Below are 24,386 nucleotides of genomic sequence, written 5' to 3'. Positions count from 1 at the left end.
CTGGTTTTGCTATGGTTATTTATCTTTTGTGAAATAAAGCATGTGTTGGAAAATAATTATTATGGTCAAATTACAGACTTAGCCCTGTAAACATGAAACTGAAGAGTGCTCTATGGAATACCATCACTAAGAAAGCTGCATCCTTAATGTCTCTCCTCGAGGAAGAAGTTCTGCCATGGGATGTTCTTCAGACCGTGGAAGGAATTGCTGTAATTTTGCGACTGGCTGCTCTGTGCATAGTTCATTGTTCTCCCCCAAAAGACTCCACTAGGTAAAGGTACCAAGGGAAAACCGTGGGACCAAGAGTTTCTCGTAACTCTCATTACAATTTGAGTAATTTAATGCTTGTCTGTATATCAGGATCAATATTGGATGGATCCTGTACGTTTTGAAGTACATTTTCATAGTAACTTGGCTTACAAGCAGTTAATATTAAATGTTGTTTGCATTTGTTGCATTGATGTGATTTCTATTTTAACAGTAAAGAGTATGGAGTGTCTCATCCATGTGACTCTGATACGTGTAAGAATACTCCAAGCTCCTCAGATTCAATGGTGAATATACAGTTCAAGTGGATTTCCTCTGATTTTACCACAAGAGTAGTGAAAGTCTGCAGAAACCTGTTAGAGGCTGCTACGCAGATTGTTAATCTAGAACAAGTTATTGACAGAATAGTAAAAATCTTTGATGCTTTGCTATATGCACAAGGTAAGAAATCCTTTAAGATGTCTTTTGTAAACTAGGAATTCATCTGACTGTATTAAGTCTGTTTTGATAGAGGTACTGAAATTATGAATTTTGTTCTAGTATTCCAGCTCTTTTACAAAAGAGGTTAAATAAAAAAGAGAGCATTATTTTCTGTTTAAAGACCTTCATTTGCATTCTTTTTTGAACATCATCTACTTTTTGTCTGTACTTCTATTGATTTTTATCTGATCAAGAGTATATGTGGGGATAATGAAAATACATAAAAAAGGAAGAAACTGTAACAGTTCTCTTTTAAAGACACACAGAGCATACTTTACTACCTTTGCTCCACTCAGTAGTTTCAAAGCTTGTAACCAGCTTCAGCAGACATGGCATACGTGGTTCCAAAAATATTGAGTACTTCCATGTTTTTTTTAAAAGTAACTAGTAGGATGCAGGACAGACTCAATTACCAAGACTAAAATGTTATTATGAGTTCAGCTTACCAGACACCCCAAAGTCCACCTGAAAGTCTGTGCACAAATCCAGAGATACCAAAGTTATATTCATTATGCTGCTCATGTGTTATATTCTGTCATCTGTTTAATTAGATTTTTAGGTTATTTTGATTTAACACTACATGATTTATTATTACATGCCTAAAAAGTAGGATATTAACGTGGGAATAGTGATACTCATCTTTGTTGACAGAAAAAATAGTATTTTGTAGCAAATTAAGAATATAAAATGTTTTATAAACTCCGTAGAGCTGGAAAAGTTTATTTTTTTTGTTGTTTTGGTGTTTTTTTCCCCTAGTGAAAATTCCACTGAGTGATCAGATTCTTGATGACTTATGTGGATTGCTGTCTCTGCCCTGGATTTACAGCCATCCTGATGATTCTTCTTTGAAGCCATCTTTTTGGGGGTTTGGTCCTCTAGTTTTGAGTCAAAAAACTGCACAGAGTTTCTGTAAGTATGTTAAAGCGTATAAAGCCTAGTTGCACTTTGGAATGATTGTTCTAAAGTAAAATTACTTATTTTGCCTTCTTATGATGATTGATGGTTAAAAGTTTAAATCAAGTAATTATTTGCTTTGTTTTTTTCTCTTTAGCACCCCAAACCCAGTCACACTGTGTGTTCCTTCTATCTCTCTTCCCAAGAAACATTCATCTGGATTGGAGAAAATCAATTTATCACTGGGCGTTACAAAGTCACCATGAAGTAGTTCGGGCTACCTGTGTTAAAGGATTCTTTCTCCTGCTTCAGCCTATGCAGTCTTGCAGCATAATTCCCAGAGCTCTTTTGTACGTATTAATGCAGCTTTTCTGTCCTTATGCAAAAAGAAAAATGAGAAAATAATGAATGGAGTATAAGAACAAAAGTAAGTGTTTGTTTAATATGAAATTTGCTAGATCTTGATTTCAGAAATCATCAGATATCAACAGAATAGTGCACATGGTGATGCCTGTGTGACAGAATAGTGTTCACTTACCATGTCATTATGCAAGTTCCTTTGCTAGCTGAAGATCCCAGTTTAAATTAGAGTGGGGAAGGCAAGTGTCTTTGTCACTATTGTTGTATTTGTCCATACATCTCTTAAAATCTTTGCAGCTTCTCTGCCTTTTTTATATATCACTTGGTGTCTTCTGTCCTTTTGTGTTAGTCTTCAGTTTCTTCTTTACAGCATGCCAGCCTCACTATGCCCACTGCTACTTCAGACATTTAACAGAGCAAGAGGGTGATCTGAAAAGGACAAAGATGATTTAGTGGGACAGACCCTTAAGCTGTCCTGATAGTACTGTCAGTATAGTTAGAGAATTCAGACAATCCAGAAAAACAAATTTCTAGGTAAATGATCTATTAAACCAATTTCATTTTTGTTTCCATTTCAGAAATCAAGTCCAAGATGAGTCTGAGCTGGTCAAGGAGGCTTGTGCTGCTATTGTTGGGAAGTTATCTTGTTGTCTTTCCGGTCCATTCCATGTACGACCTTCCTTAGCAGACACTGCTATTAAGGTTGTTACTCATGATATTTTGTGTAGCAGCCTTACTGTGACTTCTGCTCATGGAAAAACGTCTTCTGTGCAAGCCTGTGTTTTCAAGCCCTTTCTCATTCTCCTTGAGAGCAAAGCACCCAGTTCAGTAAAGCTAGGTATGTGGCTTTACCTTTAGTAACATTTTAGTCTTTCATCTGAGGTACTAAGTCACTATTTCTGTACCTTTCCCCATTCCTTTTATTCTGTGTTGGGTTTCTAATAGTCCTGTTGATGTTTTTATTGATGTATTGATGTTTTGTATTTCAATTGATACCACTGCCGTTATTTAATGTTGTCAGTGATATTCTTTTTAAACTACCTTGGTTAAAATTTGGTCTATGTATACTAAAATTGTAATACTTGATAAAATCTGAATTTTAAATATCTTCTCTGATTTCACAATATTTATTCTTTTGGTTAAAAAAGTAAAGTGTGCTTTATGGTTTGTTTGCATCACTCTTTTTTGAACTTCAGTAGATTTTGAAAAAGTATTAAAAATATGTTTTTCTTTCCTCCTCCAATTATGCCACCCAGCATTTATAGAAAATATACCTCATCTTTGCAAACACCTGGATTTTAATACTGATGAGTCCAGTGTGAAGAATCTTGTTGGGTCTTTATTAAATCTAATGGAAGATCCAGACAAAGATGTACGAGTGGCTTTCAGTGACTGCATAAAGAACATACTAGAATCCTTAGACTCTGAAGAAGGATTCATAAAAGAGGTGAATTCATGTTTATTTTTGGGTTTTGTTCCTAACTTACTATGTTTTTTGTTTCACTAGTGTCAAACATTAACATTAATTTGTTTTTGTTTTCCTATGTACCAGTTGTTTGTTTCAAGGATGAAAGAAGCCTACACAAATGCCAAAATATCAAGAAATAATGAGCTTAAAGACACCTTGATTCTCACAACAGGAGATATTGGAAGGTATTTTTGATAGTAACTTGAAAATTGCCAGGTTGTGTCAGTTTGTGATACAAAGTGCCCTTTCTTTAAGTGTAAGATTAAATTCCTTACTTTGAAGTCATCCTTTCCCTGAGTCCATTGCAACTGTACAGAGCAATTGATTTCTGGGGAACATTCCTCATTTTCTTCTGCTTTGTCATAGAAAGTACAGATAAACCATGCAGATACAACCAGGACTCATTCTGTGTGAAGGCAATTGCATGTTCTTAAGTCATTTTATTAATGCAACCATTCAGTTTTCCTTTTTAATCCTTTCTCTTCTGCTTACTTTGTAAGGGCATCCAAAGGAGATTTGGTACCATTTGCCCTCTTGCATTTGTTGCACTGTTTGTTGTCCAAGACAGCTTCAGTGGCCGGAGCAGCATACACAGAAATCCGGGCCCTGGCAGCAGCCAAGGCCGTAAAACTGCAGGCTTTTTTCAGTCAGTACAAGAAGCCAATCTGTCAGGTAAAAAGATGGTGTGGTTTAGAAAGTGCATGTATTTGGGTTCTTTGTGTGTATTTTGAAAATAGAATTCAAGGTCAAAATTGCAGTATTGCTCAAGGTGAAATCTCATAGGACAAGAAAGAAATGGTTTTAGGGAATAAACCCTACAAGCATTCAGGAAGGAATGGAAAACCTTTGACTTCGTTGTGATCTCCCCTCAATACTGTTGCTTCTCTGTTTTATTCCCTAGATGCTTCGTTCTGAAATAGAGGCCCTTGCATTCTGTAGTACTATTGCTGCAAGACACTATGGTTTAAAATTGGAATTGAACTCAGCATTTCACAGGCATAATTTTGCCATAATTCTTTTAGGTTTTTTGTTATATCCATTGTCTAATGACAAAAAGTTCTATTTAAAAGAGAATTGTCAAAAGCAGACTTTTCTAATTTTGAGTATTTTTTTAATAATGCAATATTTGAATCCAGGGTTGCAAAATTGAATGTAATTATTAAGTGGATGATAATTCAGTTCTGTTGCAAAGTAATAATCACAGATCTACGTGCAATAACTGAGAAAAACAGATGCATAGAAAGACCAGTGAAACTTTTGTGTTTTGTTTTAGGGAGTGAACAAGGGGAAAATAATACTAAATACTTATTTCTTCATGCTTAGTTTCTAGTGGAATCCCTGCACTCCAGCCAGATGGTGGTGTTGAGTGCTCCGTGCCAGGGCAATGAGCTGCAGAAAGAAACAGCTGCTCACCAGAGAGAAATGGCTCTGGACATATTATCTGAGATTGCCAATGTATTTGATTTTCCAGATCTAAATCGCTTTCTCTCAGTAAGTATTTGATTTTCCAGATCTAAATCGCTTTCTCTCAGTAAGTTGGTCGGTCCTTTTGATATTTTGTGTTTGTGCTTGTGAATTTCAATTTTAATCCACATTTTATATTGGGAATGCTACAATTGAGAGCTGAAATGCAGAGGAATGGTTTTATCAAGGAGTTAGAGGGATAGCTACAGTACCAATTCAATGGATATGGATCAATGGATATTATGATGGATAAGGAGCTAAAGTTTAGAATGCTCTTTAAGTATATCTATATTAATGATATAGTGCACTTGGAGACATCCTTCGTAAGGTGTGATTTTTGCATGGTGTCAGCTTTCTTACTTTAAAAGAAGAAAGCTGCCATTCTGTGGATACAGGTCTTGATCTGGTTAGGTGTCTGTTTTACTGGAATCCTAAGTAGCTTCAGAATCATACTTGTGTTTTGCTTGTTGGTAGATGGGAAGTGCCCAACTGTTAAGTCAGCAATGTTCTAGCTCAATCATAGGCTGGGCAAGTATTGTGTGTGGGCATGTTGGCTTTTGGTTTCTTTTGAGGGCTTTTTAAGATTTCCTTCTGTGGAGAATCTGGATTGACACGAAAAATGCTAGCTCACTTTTAGTTTACACGTTTCTTAGTATGGATTAGATGAAGTGGGTCCTGAAGTAATTAGTTATATCTGCATTTTTACTAGGTATTTTCAACTTTTTACAGTTTTTCTCTGTTCATATCTATGGTCCTAATTATGAACAGACAGGTGTGTTGTGGTACTGACAGAAATGGAACTTAGCCTAACCAACCCTGGGGTTTTGGAGGGATTTTTTGTTTGTTTTTTCCATTAACTGTAGTTCTTAATTTACCAGCGGACCCTGCAAGTTTTGCTTCCTGACCTTGCAGCCAAGGCCAGTCCTGCAGCCTCCACACTTATCAGAACCATAGCAAAGCAACTGAATGTGAACCGAAGAGAGATTTTAATCAATAACTTCAAATACATCTTCTCTCATTTGGTCTGTTCCTGCACCAAGGATGAGCTTGAGCGGGCACTGCATTACCTCAAGGTAAATTGGCATTTGCTCTGTTACACCTGCAGACTAGGAGCAACAGTTGGTGCATAGTGAGCTTTCTGCTTTATTTAAATTCAGGTATTGCAAAGCAGAGTTTGGGAAGTTGCATATGCAGAAGTTTTGTTCTTTATAATCACTTCCATTGGCTCTGAGGAATGTTTCTAAGATATTTCATAAGCTTAGCAAATTCTAAAAGCTTAGTTTGTCTAACATTGAGTTGTTTGAAAGCTTTTCCTTTGATTTCTATAACAAACCAACCAGAGCCCAATGCCTCCCATCTCTCAGTGTGCTAATTACATTGTGATTAAATGAAGACTGTGTTTGACTGTAGAATGAGACTGAGATAGAGCTGGGCAGCTTGCTGAGACAGGACTACCAAGGCCTGCATAATGAACTATTGCTGCGGATCGGGGAGCACTACCAGCAAGTCTTCAATGGTTTGTCCATATTGGCTTCATTTGCCTCTCAGGATGATCCCTATCAGGGACCTAGGGAAATAACCTCACCGGAACAAATGGTAAGGACATAAAAATCTTTATGCTTAGTTTTTTCAATAATTTCTTCTTGACCATTGTGAGAGTGAAGGCAATTTGCCATTCTTTGAACATCACTTATTTCAGGTAAAAAGTGGAAGAAAGGCTGACATTTCCTATTAAGTGTTTCTGTAGCAGAGAAATCCACAACAAGTATGGATAAAATCAAATCAAAACAAAAGTGCCTGAGCAAACCAACAACACACGTGTACATCCTAACACCCTACAAAACAGCAAAACGCACAGCTTAATAGGGATGTCTGTCAATAACACTGTTATTTCTTAAGTAGCTATGTATTTGGGATTCTTCTCATATGTATTTCAGAATTAGAATTTCATACCTGCTTTTTAATTTCTTAGGCTTTGGAATGTATTGATTGTAAGATTATTTGGGGGTTTAACTTTTTTTTTTCCTCTTCACAGGCTGATTATTTGCAACCTAAACTGCTTGGTATCTTGGCTTTTTTTAACATGCAGTTACTGAGTTCCAGTGTTGGCATTGAGGATAAAAAAATGGTGTGTAAACTTAATTTTGAATATTAAAACAAAAATAAGCAAGGACTGTTTTAATATTCCAGACTTACTTGTGTGATCGTGGAACTGTCATGGAAGTCTCAAAGATACTATGGACTCAAAATGATTCTTTAAAACTGATGGTCTCACTGTGGGTAGGACTTCTGTGTAAGCTCAAAAGTTCTTGATTTCTTTAATGGTCAGATAGTGTATTACATATTTCAGTCAGACATGGTGTATGCAACGAGTCAGTCAACCAGGAATTACAGGGAGAAATCCAACTGTATGATTTTTAGTCTGTGAAACAAACACCAGTGGGAGGATGAGGGAATATGGGAGAAAACTGGAATTACTGCATGGGGTTATGTAAGGATGCCAAAGGGTAAAGGTAAAGAATGGAAATCCAAGAGAAACTGGACTTCCTTAGTTTTGATTCTTGCAGAACAGCTCCTTCAAGCTTTGCAGTAGGGAGCATTTAGAGAAACTAGAGCTCACAGTTGAGACAAAGTGAAAGTTCTGCTGAGGCAATGCTTCTAACCACAAGACTGGCCTTTTAGCCTCCTCACAGGGAGTGTAGATGATTTCTGCAGGAAGTTTCCCATGCTAGAATGTACATAGCCTTTGTGTTCATAGACTTATTTTCTCTGGTGTTTCTTTGCTTTTCAGATATTCATGTTAAAATGTTCTCATTTTCATAGCCCCCTTTCTTCATGCTCTCTGAAGTTCTTAATTTGTATAGCATTTCTTTTGCTGCACTTGCTATTGTGTCTTTTCGTCTGGTTTTTGTTCTTGGTGAGTTTCCCCTTGCATGACCTTTTCTCAAGCTCAGGTTTATTCCTGTGTTACTGATCTGTCATGCTGGACATTTTACTACCTTGTTTGGTGTAGTGTTACTGTGACTGAAATATCTCCTCCATCTCAGTATTTCTCTTCTGTCTTACATTGACAGCTGAGCTATTACCTGTTCTCTGATGCTTGCCAGTCACTTCTTTGAGCAGCTATATACTAACTCTGTTGGGGTTTTCTTGGTTGGGTTTTTATTTTAAATGCAAGTTTGTTTATTTTCTCTATATTTCCTAAGCCATCTCTTTCCAGCTTGAGATATTTAGTTAATCATGTCTTATAATAGACATCTATAATCATTAACTCCTTTGGTGTCCACAGTTCTTCACTCATCAGTCTGTCAACAGCCTAAATAATGTAGGATTTTGTTACAATCTTGTCATTAGAGATTCCCTTTCACGCCCTATTTTTTATCTAAACCCAAGTTCTTTATGAAAACATCAAACTAATTTTGATGTCTTAGAGTATGATTTCTTAAGCAAGGGTAGTGTGATTTTAATAGGAAATATGACTCCTACGTGTTTTCCTGAGTACCTAATACACTAAAGTGACTTTCATCTTTCTAGGCTTTAAACAGCCTGAGGTCCTTAATGATGCTCATGGGTCCCAAACACGTCAGTTCGGTCAGGGTGAAGATGATGACCACGCTAAGAACAGCTCTGAGATACAAGGATGACTTCCCAGAATTGTGTTGCAGGTGAACTGATGGTGTACCCAAAGAGTGACATCCCTGATATTTCTGTCCTTTAATATACTGTTAGGTTTTGTTCTGGACAGCATTCTAAACCACAGTGCTGAAATAGTTTAAAGTGCTTCTCATGACTCACCTGAAATGTTTTCTGCAGAGAAGAATCATCGATTGTGTTGTTTTGTTGCCTTTTCTTGTTTAGAGCCTGGGATTGCTTTGTTCGAAGTCTGGACCATTCCTACCTTGGCTCCTTGCTCAGCCATGTGATAGTAGTGTTATTGCCCCTCATACACATCCAGCCCAAGGAAACCACAGCAATATTCCACTTCCTCATAGTGGAGAACAGGTACTCTACAAAATATTTTCAGTTATATGGTTTAAACCCTGCAAAGGAATGGGGGTAACCCTAAATTCAAGTCATCTAGCACTGAGATGAGAAAATTTGATTTTCTTCCAAATAGTTGTTCTATAAAATTGACCCTTCTCTAAATTGTGTTGAGTAACAAGTGATAGCCTCATCTGAAAAAGGGTTTTTATATTGTCCTTATAAATATATATGGTGCTGTGGCCAAGTTACAACCCATTCAGACACCGAACTCTGCCAGGTTTTCTTCAGTGTGTTTATTGTGCTGATATGAAAATTACTTCCCTCTACAGAATAATGATGATTGCTAACATTTGCTCTAAGCTAAAGAGAAGTGTACAGAATTGGAAATGGGGAGGAAATTAATTCTTTGTTTTCTTCAGTAATTAGAGGTATAATTATGAAGTGCACAGATTATTATGTTGAGTAAGGTTTCATACATTCCCTTCAAATGGTCACAGCAACTGAAAATAAAATCAAAGTTTAATACAAAATACTTAATTCTCATGACTTAACCTTTTTGAGGATAAGGTTGAGTCATAATTATTTTTCATCTTATATTTTTTAGCTTAAAAGGGTTTTTTTAGGAATGTTGATATTTAATATCTTGATTACTTTTGTTGGGTTTTCATTTTTCTTGCATTGTATCATATTAACAGTTTTCACAATAAAAGGTAGTAATAGGAATAGTAAGGCTCTTGTAGAAGACCATAGCAGCAATATTGAAAGAGATTTCTTCATTGCTTTCTTTTGATGGGTTTTTAAGGTTTTTCTCATCCAACTAATGTTTGCTGTATTCTTTGCAAACTTTGCTATTTTTTTTGATAACTCTTAGGGATGCAGTACGAGACTTTCTACATGAAATATATTTTCTACCTGACCTTCCTGAACTAAAAGAAGTTCAGTTTGTCCTTCAGGAATACAGAAAGGTACAGCTTCTTTTATTTATTTGCTTGGTTTTATTGCATCAAATGAATTCATGACAACTGAGGAAAACATGTAAAGTGTTTTGTTAAGTGGAAGTACGTTTATCTGCCTCCACCACAAAATAGGTTTTGTGTATCACAGGCATAGTTTGAAGCATGTTCTGATTCTTGTTTAAGAATGAAATATGTTCAGCATTCTTGTTCCTGTAGCATCACCTAAACTTTTAATCTCTTTTGTGACAGATTATAAAATGAGAAGTCAACAGTTTTAGCTGTGGCTAAAATAGTCTCTTTACAGGGAGCAAAATTTGTCTCTTCTTAGGAGTACTCTATGGTCCATTTCATTTGCTTGCCCTCAGAATCATTACGTAATAGATGGGAATAGATGGCAATTATTTTGTGGGAGTGATGCAACAAAAGTAGAGATTAATTTGATTTTAGACAGACTTTAAATGAAGCATTTTCTTTTGATTTTATAATTTTTATTTACACCATCAATATATTTACCCAAAAGTAAAATACAGCACCTTTTTGAGTAAAACATTTTATAAAATAGGCAAGAAGACAATGGTATATGGGTATAGGTGAGAATGTAGGCAAAAAGTTGTTTCCATGTGTTCTTATGTTCTTTGAGATGCTGTTCAGTCATATTTCTGTTATACTTAAGTTGAACTTCTTATGTCATGTTCAGGAATCCTCCAAAAGCACAGACTTGCAGACAGTCCTGCAGCTGTCTATGAGAGCTATTCAGCACGAGAACGTGGATGTTCGGATTCATGCACTTACCAGCCTGAAAGAAACATTGTATAGAAACCAGGTATAGAAAACCTCCTTCAGTAGAACTAAAAATAAATCAAATTAGCATCTGTACCAAAAGTCTAAAACTCCTTATTGTTACAGGGTGTTCACTTGAACTGGGTTATTCTCCTCAGTTCATTAAGCTGTTTCTTCATATAATGGGGAAAATGGATTCTTTTTCATGACACCTCCCTGTAGGTGGATTTTCAAATCTTTCAAATCTTTGTGATGCTGATTCAGCAAGGCTAGTGTACTTTTTTTTTTCTAAAAAAAAAAAAATTCATAGTTAGAATTTTAGATTGATTCATATCTTATTCTTAGATACATTTTTCTGAGGAAAAATGTATCTAAGAAGTCCATTTCAGCAATTTATTATGTGGGTATATTGTCTGTTTAGGGCATCTATGGCTTTTGCATCAGTAGCCTCATATATAAAAGCAGCAAGTGTGTGTGTAATATGTGAAAGAATTAAGATGTGTTTGACCACCTCACACCTTCTTTGTTTTTCTCTTCCTTTTTTTTCTTCCACCCTCAGAAATTTGAATCCATTGATCATATTCAAATAAGTTTTATAGCCATGTACAAGCTCAAGATACTGCTTTTCAATTCTGTGTGGCTATTAGCCCAAATGGTGTATGTGACCCCTTAGAAAAAGTAATAAATCTGTACCCTTAGTAATTATAAGATTGTGGGACACTCTTTAGCAGAAATTTAAAAAAAAAGTCCAGCTAAAAGAGCAAACAATCATTGTGTGTACTCCTGGCCAACCAGTAATTCTTGCAGCTCAGGTCAGCAAAATCCTGCCTTGTCTTGTTGAATTAGGGGTCTAGCAAAATAATTGAGGCAAATCAAACTTAATTAGTTCCACAGCTTGTGGAACTATTTGCTCTGATATGTTGGCTGTGGTTTCAGTTTTCATTAAGCATAACAATGACAAACATCTTGATTTTTTCTGTATTTGGACTAAATGTGAAACTGAGGAATAAAAGCTAGACCAAAGCAAAAAAAGAAAGGACACCTAGTTAAAATGACGGGCATTGATCAGAGGATTTGAAACCCTGGGCTTTGTAGTATTTGAGAGTGAAGAAATATCCAAGAAATGGCAAAGAAAGAACAGAAATGGCAGAAAACCCAGAAGGTATGACAACAGTTGCATGAGAGAAATTGGGAGGAAGTATTGGAACACATAAGAAGAGGGATAAATAAGTGAAAAAAGATAATGTAGAAAAGAAAAGAGGTACTTGTAAGACAAAGAAAGAAAATTAAGTTAGTAGAGAGGTGCATGATAATGAAATTCAGTGTTGGCCATGACAGCATTATTAACTGAGGTCCAAATCTCTCATACATTTGTTTAGTCCTTCCTAGGGTGAGAAGCAGATTGGACTGTAGTTACTACCTGAACTCATGACTAAATGAAATCAGAAGTGAGTTACAAGTCAAAGATTTCCGAGATTATTTACAAATATGGTTGCAGAACAAGTCATCTTTATTTATTCATCTTCCTAGGAAAAATTGATCAAGTATGTCACAGACAGTGAAACTGTGGAGCCAGTCATCTCCCAGCTGGTAACAGTGCTTCTCATTGGCTGCCAGGATGCAAATTCCCAAGCTCGACTGCTCTGTGGAGAATGTTTAGGTGAACTGGGAGCCATAGATCCTGGCAGGCTCGATTTTTCAACAAGTGAAACTCAAGGAAAGCACTTTACCTTTGTGGTAAGAAGCATTGCAGTAGTGTTTTGTTTAGCATTAGGGATCTTCTAAAAGTCCTTGGGAGGAGGGAACCTTTTATCTCTAGACCTTTTGAAAATCTGGGCTTGCTGTCTCACCTAAAACAGTTTACACTTCCAAGTGATTATTTAAAGATACAGCTATTACTCTGCTTTAGTAAAACTGGCATTCTGTTTGTGATTCAGGCTGGAGTGGAAGATCCAAACTTTGCCTATGGGTTGTTAATGGAACTGACCAGAGCTTTCCTTGCTTACGCTGACAATGTTCGTGCTCAGGATTCAGCAGCGTATGCGATTCAGGTAAGATATGTGATTAGAGCCTACTTTTATTTCACAGATTATTTTCTGTAACACTGAACTTAAAACTATGCAATGCAAATTTTCATTTTGAAGCATATGTTTAAATATTTGAAACTTAATCCTGTAACAGGTTTAAATTAGAAAGTACACTTAGTATTCTGAGTAGTTCTCAAATAAGATAGAACTGTTTGCTTTTGTGTCACAATATTTTAGGAGACATCTGATGTTTTAGAGGTAACTAGCATTCTATAAATAGGGATTAAGAAGTAATCCTGAGAGTGGTTTAGAATTAGTTCAGGCTGCAGAAATGAAAGCAGAAATGAAAAGCATATTCCTGAAATGGTTTCTGCTTACTCTTTTAAGAAATAACTGAAAGGGAGCCTACCCTTATTTTCAAGCTCTAGTCTTTTGTGCTGGTTTTATTTAGTGGATAGGGATTTTTGGTTTCTTTTTTGCTATTTCTGTTTTTGATGTTTAATATCTTTGTGAAAACTTCAGGACAGTTGTTTAGTCCAGGAGGAAATAGGTGGCCCTATGTATTCAGCAGGATAAGAATTTTATTAGCATATGCATAAGGTTGCATATGCTTGTGCACTTTCTGCACAAGGAGAAATCAGAATAAATTCTAGTCCTGGTTTATTGGCAAATGTGAATAATACAAGATAATGTGATCCAAAAATTAACTGAAGAATCTGGGGAATCAGTAATTGAAGTCAAAACTGCCTAGTACCAGAGGATTAACAGTGTTGGATGACAGTTTTGCAGTTATAATTTCTGAATTAAGCATTCCATAACTTCTCTCTCATTACTTATCATAGAATCATTCAGCTTGGAAAAATCATATCTTATACACGGGGTTGTGATCATATGCACAGGGTTTTGTACTGAGGTCATGAAAATTCTCAGTGCTAACTTGGTGATGCAAACCATGCCTTTTCAGGAGTTACTGTCCATCTATGACTGTAGAGAGACAAATACTGACTGCCCTGGCTCCAGGCTTTGGAGGAGGTTTCCTGAGCATGTGCAGGAGATCTTGGAACCTCACTTAAACACACGGTATATGACAGCTTAAGGAATGGCTTTTCATAACAGATGTTTGTTTTTTTCTCCAGGCTAGAATTAACTTCATATGGTTCTGTGACTGTCACTCTTCTGGGAAGAGTGATATGTATATATACAAAATTGAAATAATGTCTTTCTACTAAAAGCTGAATTAGCACTTACTTGAGTGTAATTCTCTTTAAATCAAACAAGCAAAACTCAGAGCTCATACTTTGCCCAGGTCGGCCTATTTGTCCCTAGATCATTGACTTACATGATGTTTTGAAGCTTTTGTTTTCTTTCCCCTCTACTTAAATCTATTAGCATCCTATTACTCCTACCTTCTGTAGGAGTAGGAGGAGTTCACCGAGTTTTTAATTTGACTTTTTCTTTGCATTCATTTTGTCATTGATTCAACAAAATGAAATTCCAAATTATGCTGGTGTCTTAATTTGAAATAATCAATGTTTCCCTTCTATTTCCTCATGAAGACAGTCATACTCACCTGTGATAAGCTTTACCTTTTTGGAAAACAGACTTCTTGGCCTTTCTCAGCTTTCATATATACTCTGTTTTTTTCCTGTCAAGAACATAGTACTCAAATATTTATTAAACTCCATTTCCTAAAACCGATTATGAATAGCACTTTAAAATATACTTACAAACAACCTAACAAGTTACGAGAATTTTTATTTCATATTTCATTTTAAGAAGCTCTAGAAAAAAAGATGTTGACTACTGACAGTGGTGGTTTTAATTCTTTTTCTAAAGATTCAGAAGATAAGAACTTAATATTGTTCCAGTGAGGGAATTTCATAACTAACAATGTGCTGTTGTTTGCTGTATTAAATGAGAAGTTAGTTTTATTAAATGGATATTTCAAAATTACAGGTACAAGAGTTATCAGAAGGCTGTAAACTGGTCTAAGGTGAAGAAGCCAATTTACTTAAGCAAATTAGGTGATAATTTTGCAGAATGGTCAGCAACTTGGGCAGGTTATCTTATAACAAAGGTAAGAAAATAAGTCTTTCTGTAATGCTCTTTGCAAGACAGTTCTTGAACCTTATTTCAGTTTCTGCAGGTCTAGGATTGATGGGAGAATATGTCTGTTGGTTACAGGCCTCTTACAGGACTTTCCTGCTTCTTCAGCAGGGTACTGCACTCCCCCTTCCCCAGCACTTGTTCCTGGCGAGGCTTCACAGGCAGTGTTGAAGCTAAAAATCAAGGAACCTTGCCTTTGTCCTGACACTCTTGTGAAACTGAGGGCACTGACAAATGCTTGTGAAAAGTGTCTGAAATGCTTCAGGATTTACTTTCTCAGTTTTGGAAGGATTTCCCTGTAGCTCCATGGTCCCAGAACATAAAAAGTACTTATATCTTCTTTTTCTTTTCCTTTTCTAATATCAAAGTGACCCACCAAAAATGTCACCTCCAAATCAGCCAGTGTAAGAAGTGAATTGAATTACAGTAGCTCAGTAACTACACTGTCCTCTTTCAGACAGATAAGAATTGAATGTCTTCATAATATCCTACTTTCTGCAGGCTTTTAAGGGCAAAAGAGAGGCTGAATGTAGTGGTAGACTCTCAGCCTCAAGGTTTTTTCTATGGCCAGTGCAAGTTCATAATGGTGTAAAACACATGGAGAAGTGGAAATGTAAGCAGTGTTTACCTGTCTTTTTGTGCAGTCAGCAGTTGCTGCATGTAGTAGCAGCTGCCATCTGGCATCCCTGGTGCAGATTTAAGTCTAATGAACCTTCTGTTGGAGACAGGTATCTTGAAATTATTTGATGGACTACAATTTGTGTTCATCAAGAAAAGGGAATCTATTGATTGTTCGTGTATTTGTACATTTGTAACAATGCTTTTCCTGGAAATAATATTTTTCTATAGGTGCGACATGATCTTGCCAGAAAAGTTTTTGATTGCTGCAGTATTATGATGAAAAATGACTATAAAGTGACAATTTATCTGCTTCCACACATTCTTGTCTATGTTTTGTTGGGATGCAGTCAAGAGGATCAGCAAGAGGTAAGACATATAAGATGATAGTGTTTTTCACAGGAATGGTCAGGAGCTACTCTTCATTAGAGCTGCTCAGCTCTGTAGGCCTACATGAATAAATTGTTCAGATCTTAAACTCCTTTTTGTGTCTTAATAATATAAATTTTCTGACTGAGTTTTAAATATATTCGTACAACTTCGTGTTGGAACTGCTTTTCTGCGGATTTCCATCAGTTGGGCCTAGGATGAGATATTTTGTAGTTAATTATGACTGCAGTAGCATCAACAGCTGGAGTGGTACAAAGAGGATGTGTGCAACAAAAACAGCCAGTAAATTGAACTTGTATAATTCCAAGAATTCAGACTCATCATTTTCTCTTCTCCTTTGCGTACAATTACAGTTTCAGTGGATAAACTATTCAGCTGCCAGATTCTTGGGGAGCAGGATTCGTAGATGTGTTGTAGGAAAGCAGAGGTGGGGGAGATGTCATCCTGCTTTCCTCCAGTTTGCTTGAGCTGCCAGTGCATGTGCCAAGTGCTGCCATTTTCACTGGGAGCAGCACATGTATGTACAGAGAGATGCAAGTTTGCAAGGATTCTTTTGTAAGCATGTCCTGGGTGAAACAGGAATTAGAAGATACTGAAAAGTATAACTTACAGTCCATTATTTTGAAATTTCACAGCTAAAATATCTGTGTTTAAATATTGTGGGTGTGTAGAGGCGTGTGATGATTTTTCTTCTGTGAACAAGTACATCCACAATAAGCATCTGTTATTTATGTTAACTCATATTTTATAGACTAAAACAAACAGAAACAGATATTTTGTCATGGCATTTATTTGAACAGAAGCAAAAAAGTAGATCTGTAATCTCGTAACCAGTAGATAACTTTATTCTTACCAAGTCTTGAAATATTGCATTTATAGAAGAGGTGCAGTAGCATTTGTTGTGTCTTGAAAACTCAAGACTTTCTCCCTGTATGGAATCCCTTGACAACAGCTGCTGTCTGGTTTGCCATTTCTTCCTTCTGAGACTGTAGGACAACAAGATCATGAAAATAATCTCCAAATTATTAAAATATACACTTAAAATATCTAATATTTTGGTTTGACTTTCATGTTAATTGCTGTTTTCTACTGTTCTGCCATGGGTATGACACTTGTGTCTTTTACCTTTGTGCAGGTTTACATGGAGATTATGGCTGTTCTGAAACACGATGACCAGTCCAGCAGGAGACTTGAGGACAGTGCATCTGATCTGAGCCAGCTGAGCACACAGACAGTGTTCTCCATGCTTGATCATCTCACTCAATGGGCAAGACATAAGTTTCAAACACTTATTGCTGAGAAAAATGCTGGCAAGTCTAGCAAAGACAGAAGTGATCTAAAAAGTGAGGGATCTAAAAAGTGCTTATTTTATTTAAAATGGCATTAACGTTATTCAAAGAAGCATTTTATTTATGTTTGCAGCTTCACGTTATGAGCATTTACAAATGCTGTATTATATGTAATCTCTTTTATGATTTCTTAATATCATATTGTGATTTCCACCCCTTCCACCCCAAATGGATTGTTCTGAATGCCTGTTGCAAGAAATAGATTCAAAATTTGAACAATGAAATGTTGGTTTCTTGATACTTTTCTAAACATTCAGTTTAACTGAATATAATATTACATGTAATATATAATATTCTATGCTGTCTTGCAAGATGTAGGAAGTTCACCAGAATTGTTTTAAATTAATTATTGTTGACAGAAGAGAAAACCATGTTCTTTAATTAGTATAGTTATCTCACTAAATTGTTAAATGGGTTAATTGAATTTTGATGCATAAGGTAATTCTTATAAATGAAACCTCAATTGACAAACTTTTTAATATGTCTTTTTTTCAACAGCATCAAGTGAGGACTATGAAGAATATCAAAATGTGACACGTTTTCTAGACCTCATTCCCCAGGATACACTGGCTGTGGCCTCCTTTCGTTCCAAGGCTTACACGAGAGCTGTGATGCACTTTGAATCATTTATAACAGAGAAGAAACAAAATATTCAGGAACATCTTGGATTTCTTCAGGTTCTGAAGTTCTTTTTGATTTTTGTTTTTTATTTTAAGATGAAAATGTGTATGATGAATAAACCTTGGTCAAATCCTTTGTGATGGGAAGAAGAAAATATTTATTTGGGCACTTGTTGAATTCAAGTGTTTAGTCATCTGTGTTTCAGCAATATTTAGTACTTTCTCTTGCTTGGGATGTTTTTTATATGAAAAGGAATGAATAGCTTTCTATTGTATAATAGAAGATTGTAAATTCCTGAAAATAATTAAATGTGGGTTTATTGATAGTATAACACTTACTGCTTTGAAGTTGGCTCTGTTCCTTCTGCCAGAAAATACAACCAACTATAATAACAAAAAAAAAAGCCAAAGTACATTTGAAGAAATTCCAAGTGGCTTACTCTACAGCAGAAAAAGAGCCAATGCTAGAGGTGTTGCAAATTGCAAAAATTATTTTCAAGTACTATTTTAGCCTGTGGGATGATTGTTTTTGTGGTTCCCTATGGTTTGTATTCCTTGGTGACATTTCAAATTTGAAAAAACTTAGTTTATTGCTTTTTCACCAAAAGTAGTCATCTTTATGCTATTATATAATAATAGGATATTTATTTTGGTCTTTATACAGATGGTTTCAGAACTTCATGTGGTACTCTATCAATAGTATGAGATCATAAGTATTACTGTATAATAAACTCTGTAGGGCTCAGCTTTGGAAGGAGCCTGGCTAAGCTGAAATCTTCCATGAAAATTTATTGCCAGTGAGTCCTGCAAAGTAGTGTGTGCTCCATGTTCAAGAAGTTCTGTGATCCTGCACGTTATCTATAAAGTAATTTCTTGTTTTTAATGGCCATGTCCAATTCTGTTTGAATATAGAAATTATATGCTGCTATGCATGAGCCAGATGGAGTGGCAGGGGTGAGTGCCATTCGGAAAGCAGAGCCATCTCTCAAAGAACAAATCCTTGAACATGAAAGTATTGGCTTATTAAGAGATGCAACAGCCTGCTATGATAGGGCTATCCAACTGGAACCTGATCAGGTAAATAAAAAACTTTTTTTTTCTTTTTTAATAAATATAATTATTGTTTTTAATCTTATTAGCTCACAGACAACTAAGGCAAAAAAACTTCTTCAGAATATTTAAGTAAAATAGGAATCTAAGTGCTTACTTTGCCAGTTGCTAAATAATTATTGCTGTTGGAAGTGGTTTATGAACTGAAACAAATCTCTTACTGGATTTTTTGAACATTCATTTATCTTATAGTGCAATTAGTTATGCCTTTTTGTATTCTAAAGAGCACCCATGTGGGCATATTTCTTCCTTCAGATTTCCATGAATTTCATTAGTGTGTATGTGGGGATTTCATTTGTTGTTTTGGTTTTTTGTCCTCTTTCTAGATTATTCACTATCATGGTGTAGTGAAGTCGATGTTAGGCCTTGGTCAGTTATCTACTGTAATAACTCAGGTCAATGGAGTGCTTGCAAACAGGTATGTAAGCATCTAGTACACAGTTCATTTGAATAATAGGAAGCTCTGGTATAAATCTCTGCCTCAGTAGCCATTTCTGCTCATTATCAAACATTTGAGGCTTATTAAACATAATTGAATTAGCAATGTGAAGCTAGAAAAGTTTGAGTGTTTTATCTATAAATTACTTATTTCAGGAAGTCCAGAAATTTTTGTAGTTCTTGTCTGCACTGTGAGTAGTGTTGGTTATCTGCTTTAATTTCTTAGATAGAATTTTTGCATTGTTTTCTGTGTCACTGATTCCATTGGTATTCTGTAATCTAATAGGTAGATGGATTAAAAACTGGTAGATTTTGATGTGTACCACAGAAGTTAAATACACTCTTTGGAGGTTGCATTTGTGGGATCATGTTGTACAGCTCTTACTTGTTATCAGTGAGTTATCCTTTGGTTTTACTGACTTTCTTTAGAAGCAAGTTTATATTGCCTTTTTTCAACTAAGAGAAGTTTTCTATAAAGAACATTTGCTAATATAATGTAGGATTAACATACTGAGAGGAGACAGCTCAAAATTTTACTGCCTTTTTTTAATAGGTCTGAATGGATTTCTGAATTGAACACTTATAGAGTGGAAGCAGCTTGGAAACTGTCACAATGGGATTTACTGGAAAATTATTTGGCTTCCGGTAAGTTATCATTACATGAAAGTATTTATACTTCATTGCGTTCTGAACAACTGTATGTTTTAGTTTAATCATCAGTCATCAAGGGGTAGCTATTATAATTTGTTTTGCATTTTACTGGTAAGAAGGCTGGTTCTGACTCTGTTCTGGATTTTGTAACTGTATTTGAATGTGACCTGGATAGTCTTTGATCAGAAGTTTCCAGTGTATGTATCTTTTGGGTCTGTTTGGCTGGGTGAATTGTGGAGTTGAATTATACAGTGCTGCTAACATGCAATTACTTAGATCTGAAAAAAACTTCTTTTTCCAGTAGTATGTTAAGACAAATTAGCATGTTCAGGTTAAGCTGATTAAAGAAGCAGAGTCTTCTTTTTCTCCCCAAAGATGTGAAGTCTACTACTTGGAGTGTCAGACTGGGACATTTATTGTTATCAGCCAAGAAGAAAAATGAAACAGCTTTTTATGAGACGCTCAAGGTTGTTCGAGCAGAACAGATTGTGCCCCTTTCAGCAGCAAGCTTTGAAAGAGGATCCTATCAGCGGGGATATGAACACATTATCAGGTTTATCATTTTCATGTCGCTATTTTTAAATCCAGAAATCACATAATCAAGTATACAGCAGCAAGAATTTTGCATTTCTACAGTAAATGGTACTGATGCGCATATTTTGTCACCTTTTTTTTATATCCATCCGACTGAAAACCTTTGATTAATTAGGAATTTATATTTATCCTCCATGGAAAATATTCACAATAAAACTATGTCGTATGGTCTTTCAAAATCAGCTAGCAAGCTAATGTAAATGTCAGGTAATAAAAATCAGCAAGTTAATTCCATGCTTGAAGTAGTGCAAATAGGCCAGTAACTCCATTAACTTAAGAGCATTGCTTTTGATCTCTTTGGAGGCTGAAAAGCTCTCCTTTTTTTATCAAGAAAGAGCAGTAAGAATTAAACCCCATCCCTTTCAGTAGTTCTACTTTTCTTTATAAATATTTCTTATACATTCTTAATATTTCTTTATTAACAAACTTATAATGGTGGCTGTAGTAGACTAAAAAGTGAGTAGCCTTTTTGCATAAAAAGACTTAATACTTCCTCTGCACTGTAAGTGTATCCTTACGGCAAGATATTGGCTGAAGCCAGTTGAAGTGTGTGTTTTACTTCTTAATTCTATTTTCTGTTGGTAATTTCTGCAGTGTTGTTTGAGAAATGAAGTATGGGTATTGAGAAAGAAGTGTTTCAAAGTAGTTTCCTTTAGCCATTGATCGAGGCTACTTGGAAGCCTTTCAAGAGTCACTTTTTCTCTGTCAGATGTACCTACACATCTGGGCTCTGCCAGTGACAACTGGGGCATTTACAACCACTCACCTTTCCATCTTTACAGTGACAGATATTAACAGTGATGGTATTTTAAAATAAATGGAATAACTTTAAGTAAAAGTCCATTGCTTTTAAAATGGGATTTGTTGAAAATGTCAGACTTTCTGAAGAATTGTTGCTGAAAGTAAGGGATAGAAATACTCTTTCTAAAGATTGACTTCTTCTCTGAGTGATCTACATTGTCTCTGTTCACCAGCTTGGCAAAGGAATATTGAGGAAATAACTAATAAGTTTACAAATCCTTGGTTTTTTGTGCTTGCTTTTTCTGAATGTTTGCTTTTAGCATAAATCCTACTGGGTGGCATTATTTACAGAGCCAGATTTTAGAAAGAAAATTGCAAAAACTTTGCCAAATTTGCATGTATTTCAAACAGCAATCAATTTTTACCAATTTTTTGCTTTTCTTTTGCTAACACAGGTTGCATATGCTGTGTGAACTGGAACACAGTATTGGGCCAATGTTTCAGCAACCAGATGGGGACCACAGTAGAGATTCCCTGAACTGGTGTGCCCGAATTGAAATGACCCAAAACTCCTACAGAGCCAAAGAACCCATTTTGGCACTGAGAAGGGCTTTGCTTAGTCTCAATAAAAGGTGAGGACATGACTGTTTCTTGTCTGTGTTTTATTCTCAGTAATACTCTGAGTTTCCATTTATGTGTTGGAAGAGAGAAGATAAAACTGGGAATTTGTTGTAGACAAAAGTTGTCCTCCAATGTTACGTACTTTCAAAATAAGGAGGAGAAGCGGTGTCTAAAGGAAAGAGAAGCAAGAAACAGGGAGAAGAGTGTATTAGTTTCTAGTCCTAAGTGAAAAAAGGTGAAACAAATGTATTAAAATAGTTTTAAATTATCATTATGTAGCATATAACTTCTTGAGAAAATCAATTTGTGTTTCAACACATTGTGATTTTTACTTCAGATTTTAAAGTAGTGATCAAAATAGAAATGTTTCATTTTCTGCAAAAATGTCCCTGCAGCCAGGATTACAGTGAGCTTGTTGGTCAGTGTTGGCTCCAGAGTGCCAGAGTTGCAAGGAAAGCTGGGCATCACCAGACTGCCTATAATGCTTTGCTGAATGCTGGGGAATCAACGCTCTCAGAACTTTACATAGAAAGAGCGAAGTGGCTCTGGTCCAAGGTAAGGAAAACAAAAATGGAATTTAATTTCTTACATGCAAGAAAATAATATTTTTAGTTTTCTTCAAGAAAAAAATGGCACACAGTCAGCTGTGACTATCAACACATTGCAGCTGGTCTTTCAGGTGCTGGTCAGCCCTGTTCTGTATCTATTGACCTTCCTGGCACCTTTGTATAAAACTGGTGGATTACCTGCCTCTGTCAATGCAGCCCAGGCAAATTTAAATTAGTAATAGACCTCTTCTTAATTTTTTTCCTTTTAACTAATAGCAGTAGGCATTAAACATGAGAGAAATTACTGTGGTACACCTAAAGGCACAAAAATGCTGAGATAACAAGAAAATACAAGAAGCATTTGAAGTCAATAATATTCAGTTACCACAGCTGGAATGGCCTAGAACACATTTGAGGACATAGCTTTGCCTTAATAACAGCTCTAAGAAAGAAAGAAAATTTTAATCTCTCTTATTTAAAGTATGTAAAATGTTTTCTGTCTTTCCCTTAGGGTGAAGTTCATGAAGCACTAATTGTTCTCCAGAAGGGGGTTGAGTTATGCTTCCCTGAAAATAAAGCACCCTGCAATAGCAAAAATCAGCTCATCCATGGTCGGGCAATGCTGCTAGTGGGCAGATTTATGGAAGAAACTGCTAACTTTGAAAGCAATGCAGTCATGAAAAAGTATAAGGTAATCTGGAATACTACTATTAACAAGGCAGGAGCTTGGAATAATAATGTATTCCTTAAGTAAACTGTTGTTCTGCTCCTGATGTCAACCAATATAACATAAATGAGATTAAATAGTTCATTGATGTGTAGGAGGGAAGCTGTTCTTGTAAAGATTTTACTGTCTTAACCAGGTTTAATGTAACACATCAGTACGGGGAAGTCTACTGTTCATATGATTTTTTTAAATAAACTAGTTACAGAAGCATGCCTTTCTTCTCATGCTTGCACAGATTAGAATTCTTCACTAAAATGTGGACTACTCCAAATACACAGAGTGATTGACTTGGTGATATATTGTACTTCTCTTTAGTGTTATTTCTGTCTCTGGGAGTGACTTGTAATTGTGATTAAAATATGCTTCCAGTCTCTGAAGAACTAGGAAGAGGGACAGCTGGTGTGATCTTCTTAAACAACACAGCACTTCATGCTTCAGCTTGTGATACCTGTGAAATACTTTTTGGCATTGATTAATATTGTGTCCTAAATCTAGGAGATGCAGATGTTTATGCTTCCTTAAAAGCAGCATGTCTCCTATCCAAGTTTCGGCATTAATAGTTACTGCTGCCTTGCTAAATAACATACCTCTGTAACAGTCATTTAGAGAAAAATGTAAATGTATCAAATCAAATGAAGGTTGAAATAATGTAAACAAATGAAATTTCAGGAGATTCTATGAAAACACTAATAGTACTCTCTGCTAAGTATTGGCACAGGAAAGAAGCCAGTGTTGTTACAGAAGGGATGTGCCTCTCACAAATTCTTTATTTTCTAATACATGTCACACAATTTTTTGTTTTTCTTTTAAACATAATTATTTAGAAGGAGAACAGAAATATGGAAAATATGGAATCATAGATTCATTAAGGTCAGAAAGATTGAGTCCAGTTGTTAACATCATGCTGTTTCACTTTTCTAAAAGCTCTAAGAAACTCAGTACTGAGTTATTAGGATCAGGAACCAGATTTTAATGAAAGCATGATCTTTCCTACCTCAGGAGTCCCATATCATTCTGTCTTGAATTGTCTGTCTCCAAAACCAAAAGGTACTTTAAGAACAGACTTCTAGTTTGTAGAGGCAATTATCTTGAGGCAAAATTAGAATTTTTGGGGTTACAGGGTTAACAGTAATCTTCTTGCACGTACTCTGCACAATGTAACTGATACAAGATTCTTGTTTCTTGAAAATATT

General features: G+C 35.8%; 1 protein-coding gene across 2 annotated transcripts in view; it reads left to right on the top strand.

The window, feature by feature from the left end:
* The window catches only part of ATR (ATR checkpoint kinase), a 40,739-nt gene that overhangs the window by 6,035 nt on the left and 10,318 nt on the right, over nucleotides 1-24,386 (top strand). For both annotated transcript variants that reach the window (XM_014256207.2, XM_014256206.2), the window contains exons 6-35: nucleotides 77-271; nucleotides 482-708; nucleotides 1,504-1,656; nucleotides 1,799-1,991; nucleotides 2,580-2,839; nucleotides 3,258-3,448; nucleotides 3,554-3,654; nucleotides 3,970-4,141; nucleotides 4,793-4,960; nucleotides 5,812-6,006; nucleotides 6,344-6,529; nucleotides 6,969-7,061; nucleotides 8,468-8,598; nucleotides 8,792-8,935; nucleotides 9,789-9,882; nucleotides 10,571-10,696; nucleotides 12,184-12,390; nucleotides 12,591-12,704; nucleotides 13,645-13,760; nucleotides 14,637-14,757; nucleotides 15,636-15,773; nucleotides 16,930-17,137; nucleotides 17,642-17,820; nucleotides 18,676-18,840; nucleotides 19,200-19,291; nucleotides 19,865-19,956; nucleotides 20,338-20,515; nucleotides 21,753-21,929; nucleotides 22,314-22,473; nucleotides 22,978-23,157. In XM_014256207.2, the coding sequence (XP_014111682.1) occupies nucleotides 77-271; nucleotides 482-708; nucleotides 1,504-1,656; nucleotides 1,799-1,991; nucleotides 2,580-2,839; nucleotides 3,258-3,448; nucleotides 3,554-3,654; nucleotides 3,970-4,141; nucleotides 4,793-4,960; nucleotides 5,812-6,006; nucleotides 6,344-6,529; nucleotides 6,969-7,061; nucleotides 8,468-8,598; nucleotides 8,792-8,935; nucleotides 9,789-9,882; nucleotides 10,571-10,696; nucleotides 12,184-12,390; nucleotides 12,591-12,704; nucleotides 13,645-13,760; nucleotides 14,637-14,757; nucleotides 15,636-15,773; nucleotides 16,930-17,137; nucleotides 17,642-17,820; nucleotides 18,676-18,840; nucleotides 19,200-19,291; nucleotides 19,865-19,956; nucleotides 20,338-20,515; nucleotides 21,753-21,929; nucleotides 22,314-22,473; nucleotides 22,978-23,157 (4,756 nt within the window). The remainder of the gene's footprint in view (nucleotides 1-76; nucleotides 272-481; nucleotides 709-1,503; nucleotides 1,657-1,798; nucleotides 1,992-2,579; nucleotides 2,840-3,257; nucleotides 3,449-3,553; nucleotides 3,655-3,969; nucleotides 4,142-4,792; nucleotides 4,961-5,811; nucleotides 6,007-6,343; nucleotides 6,530-6,968; nucleotides 7,062-8,467; nucleotides 8,599-8,791; nucleotides 8,936-9,788; nucleotides 9,883-10,570; nucleotides 10,697-12,183; nucleotides 12,391-12,590; nucleotides 12,705-13,644; nucleotides 13,761-14,636; nucleotides 14,758-15,635; nucleotides 15,774-16,929; nucleotides 17,138-17,641; nucleotides 17,821-18,675; nucleotides 18,841-19,199; nucleotides 19,292-19,864; nucleotides 19,957-20,337; nucleotides 20,516-21,752; nucleotides 21,930-22,313; nucleotides 22,474-22,977; nucleotides 23,158-24,386) is intronic.

The sequence above is a fragment of the Pseudopodoces humilis genome, chromosome 11 (assembly GCF_049639895.1).
Source record: "Pseudopodoces humilis isolate 2021_Gansu_Grassland_sample_001 chromosome 11, ASM4963989v1, whole genome shotgun sequence".
Lineage (NCBI taxonomy): Eukaryota > Metazoa > Chordata > Aves > Passeriformes > Paridae > Pseudopodoces > Pseudopodoces humilis.
Note: the sequence above shows the minus strand (reverse complement) of the source record. Positions and strands in the feature narration are given on the sequence as shown.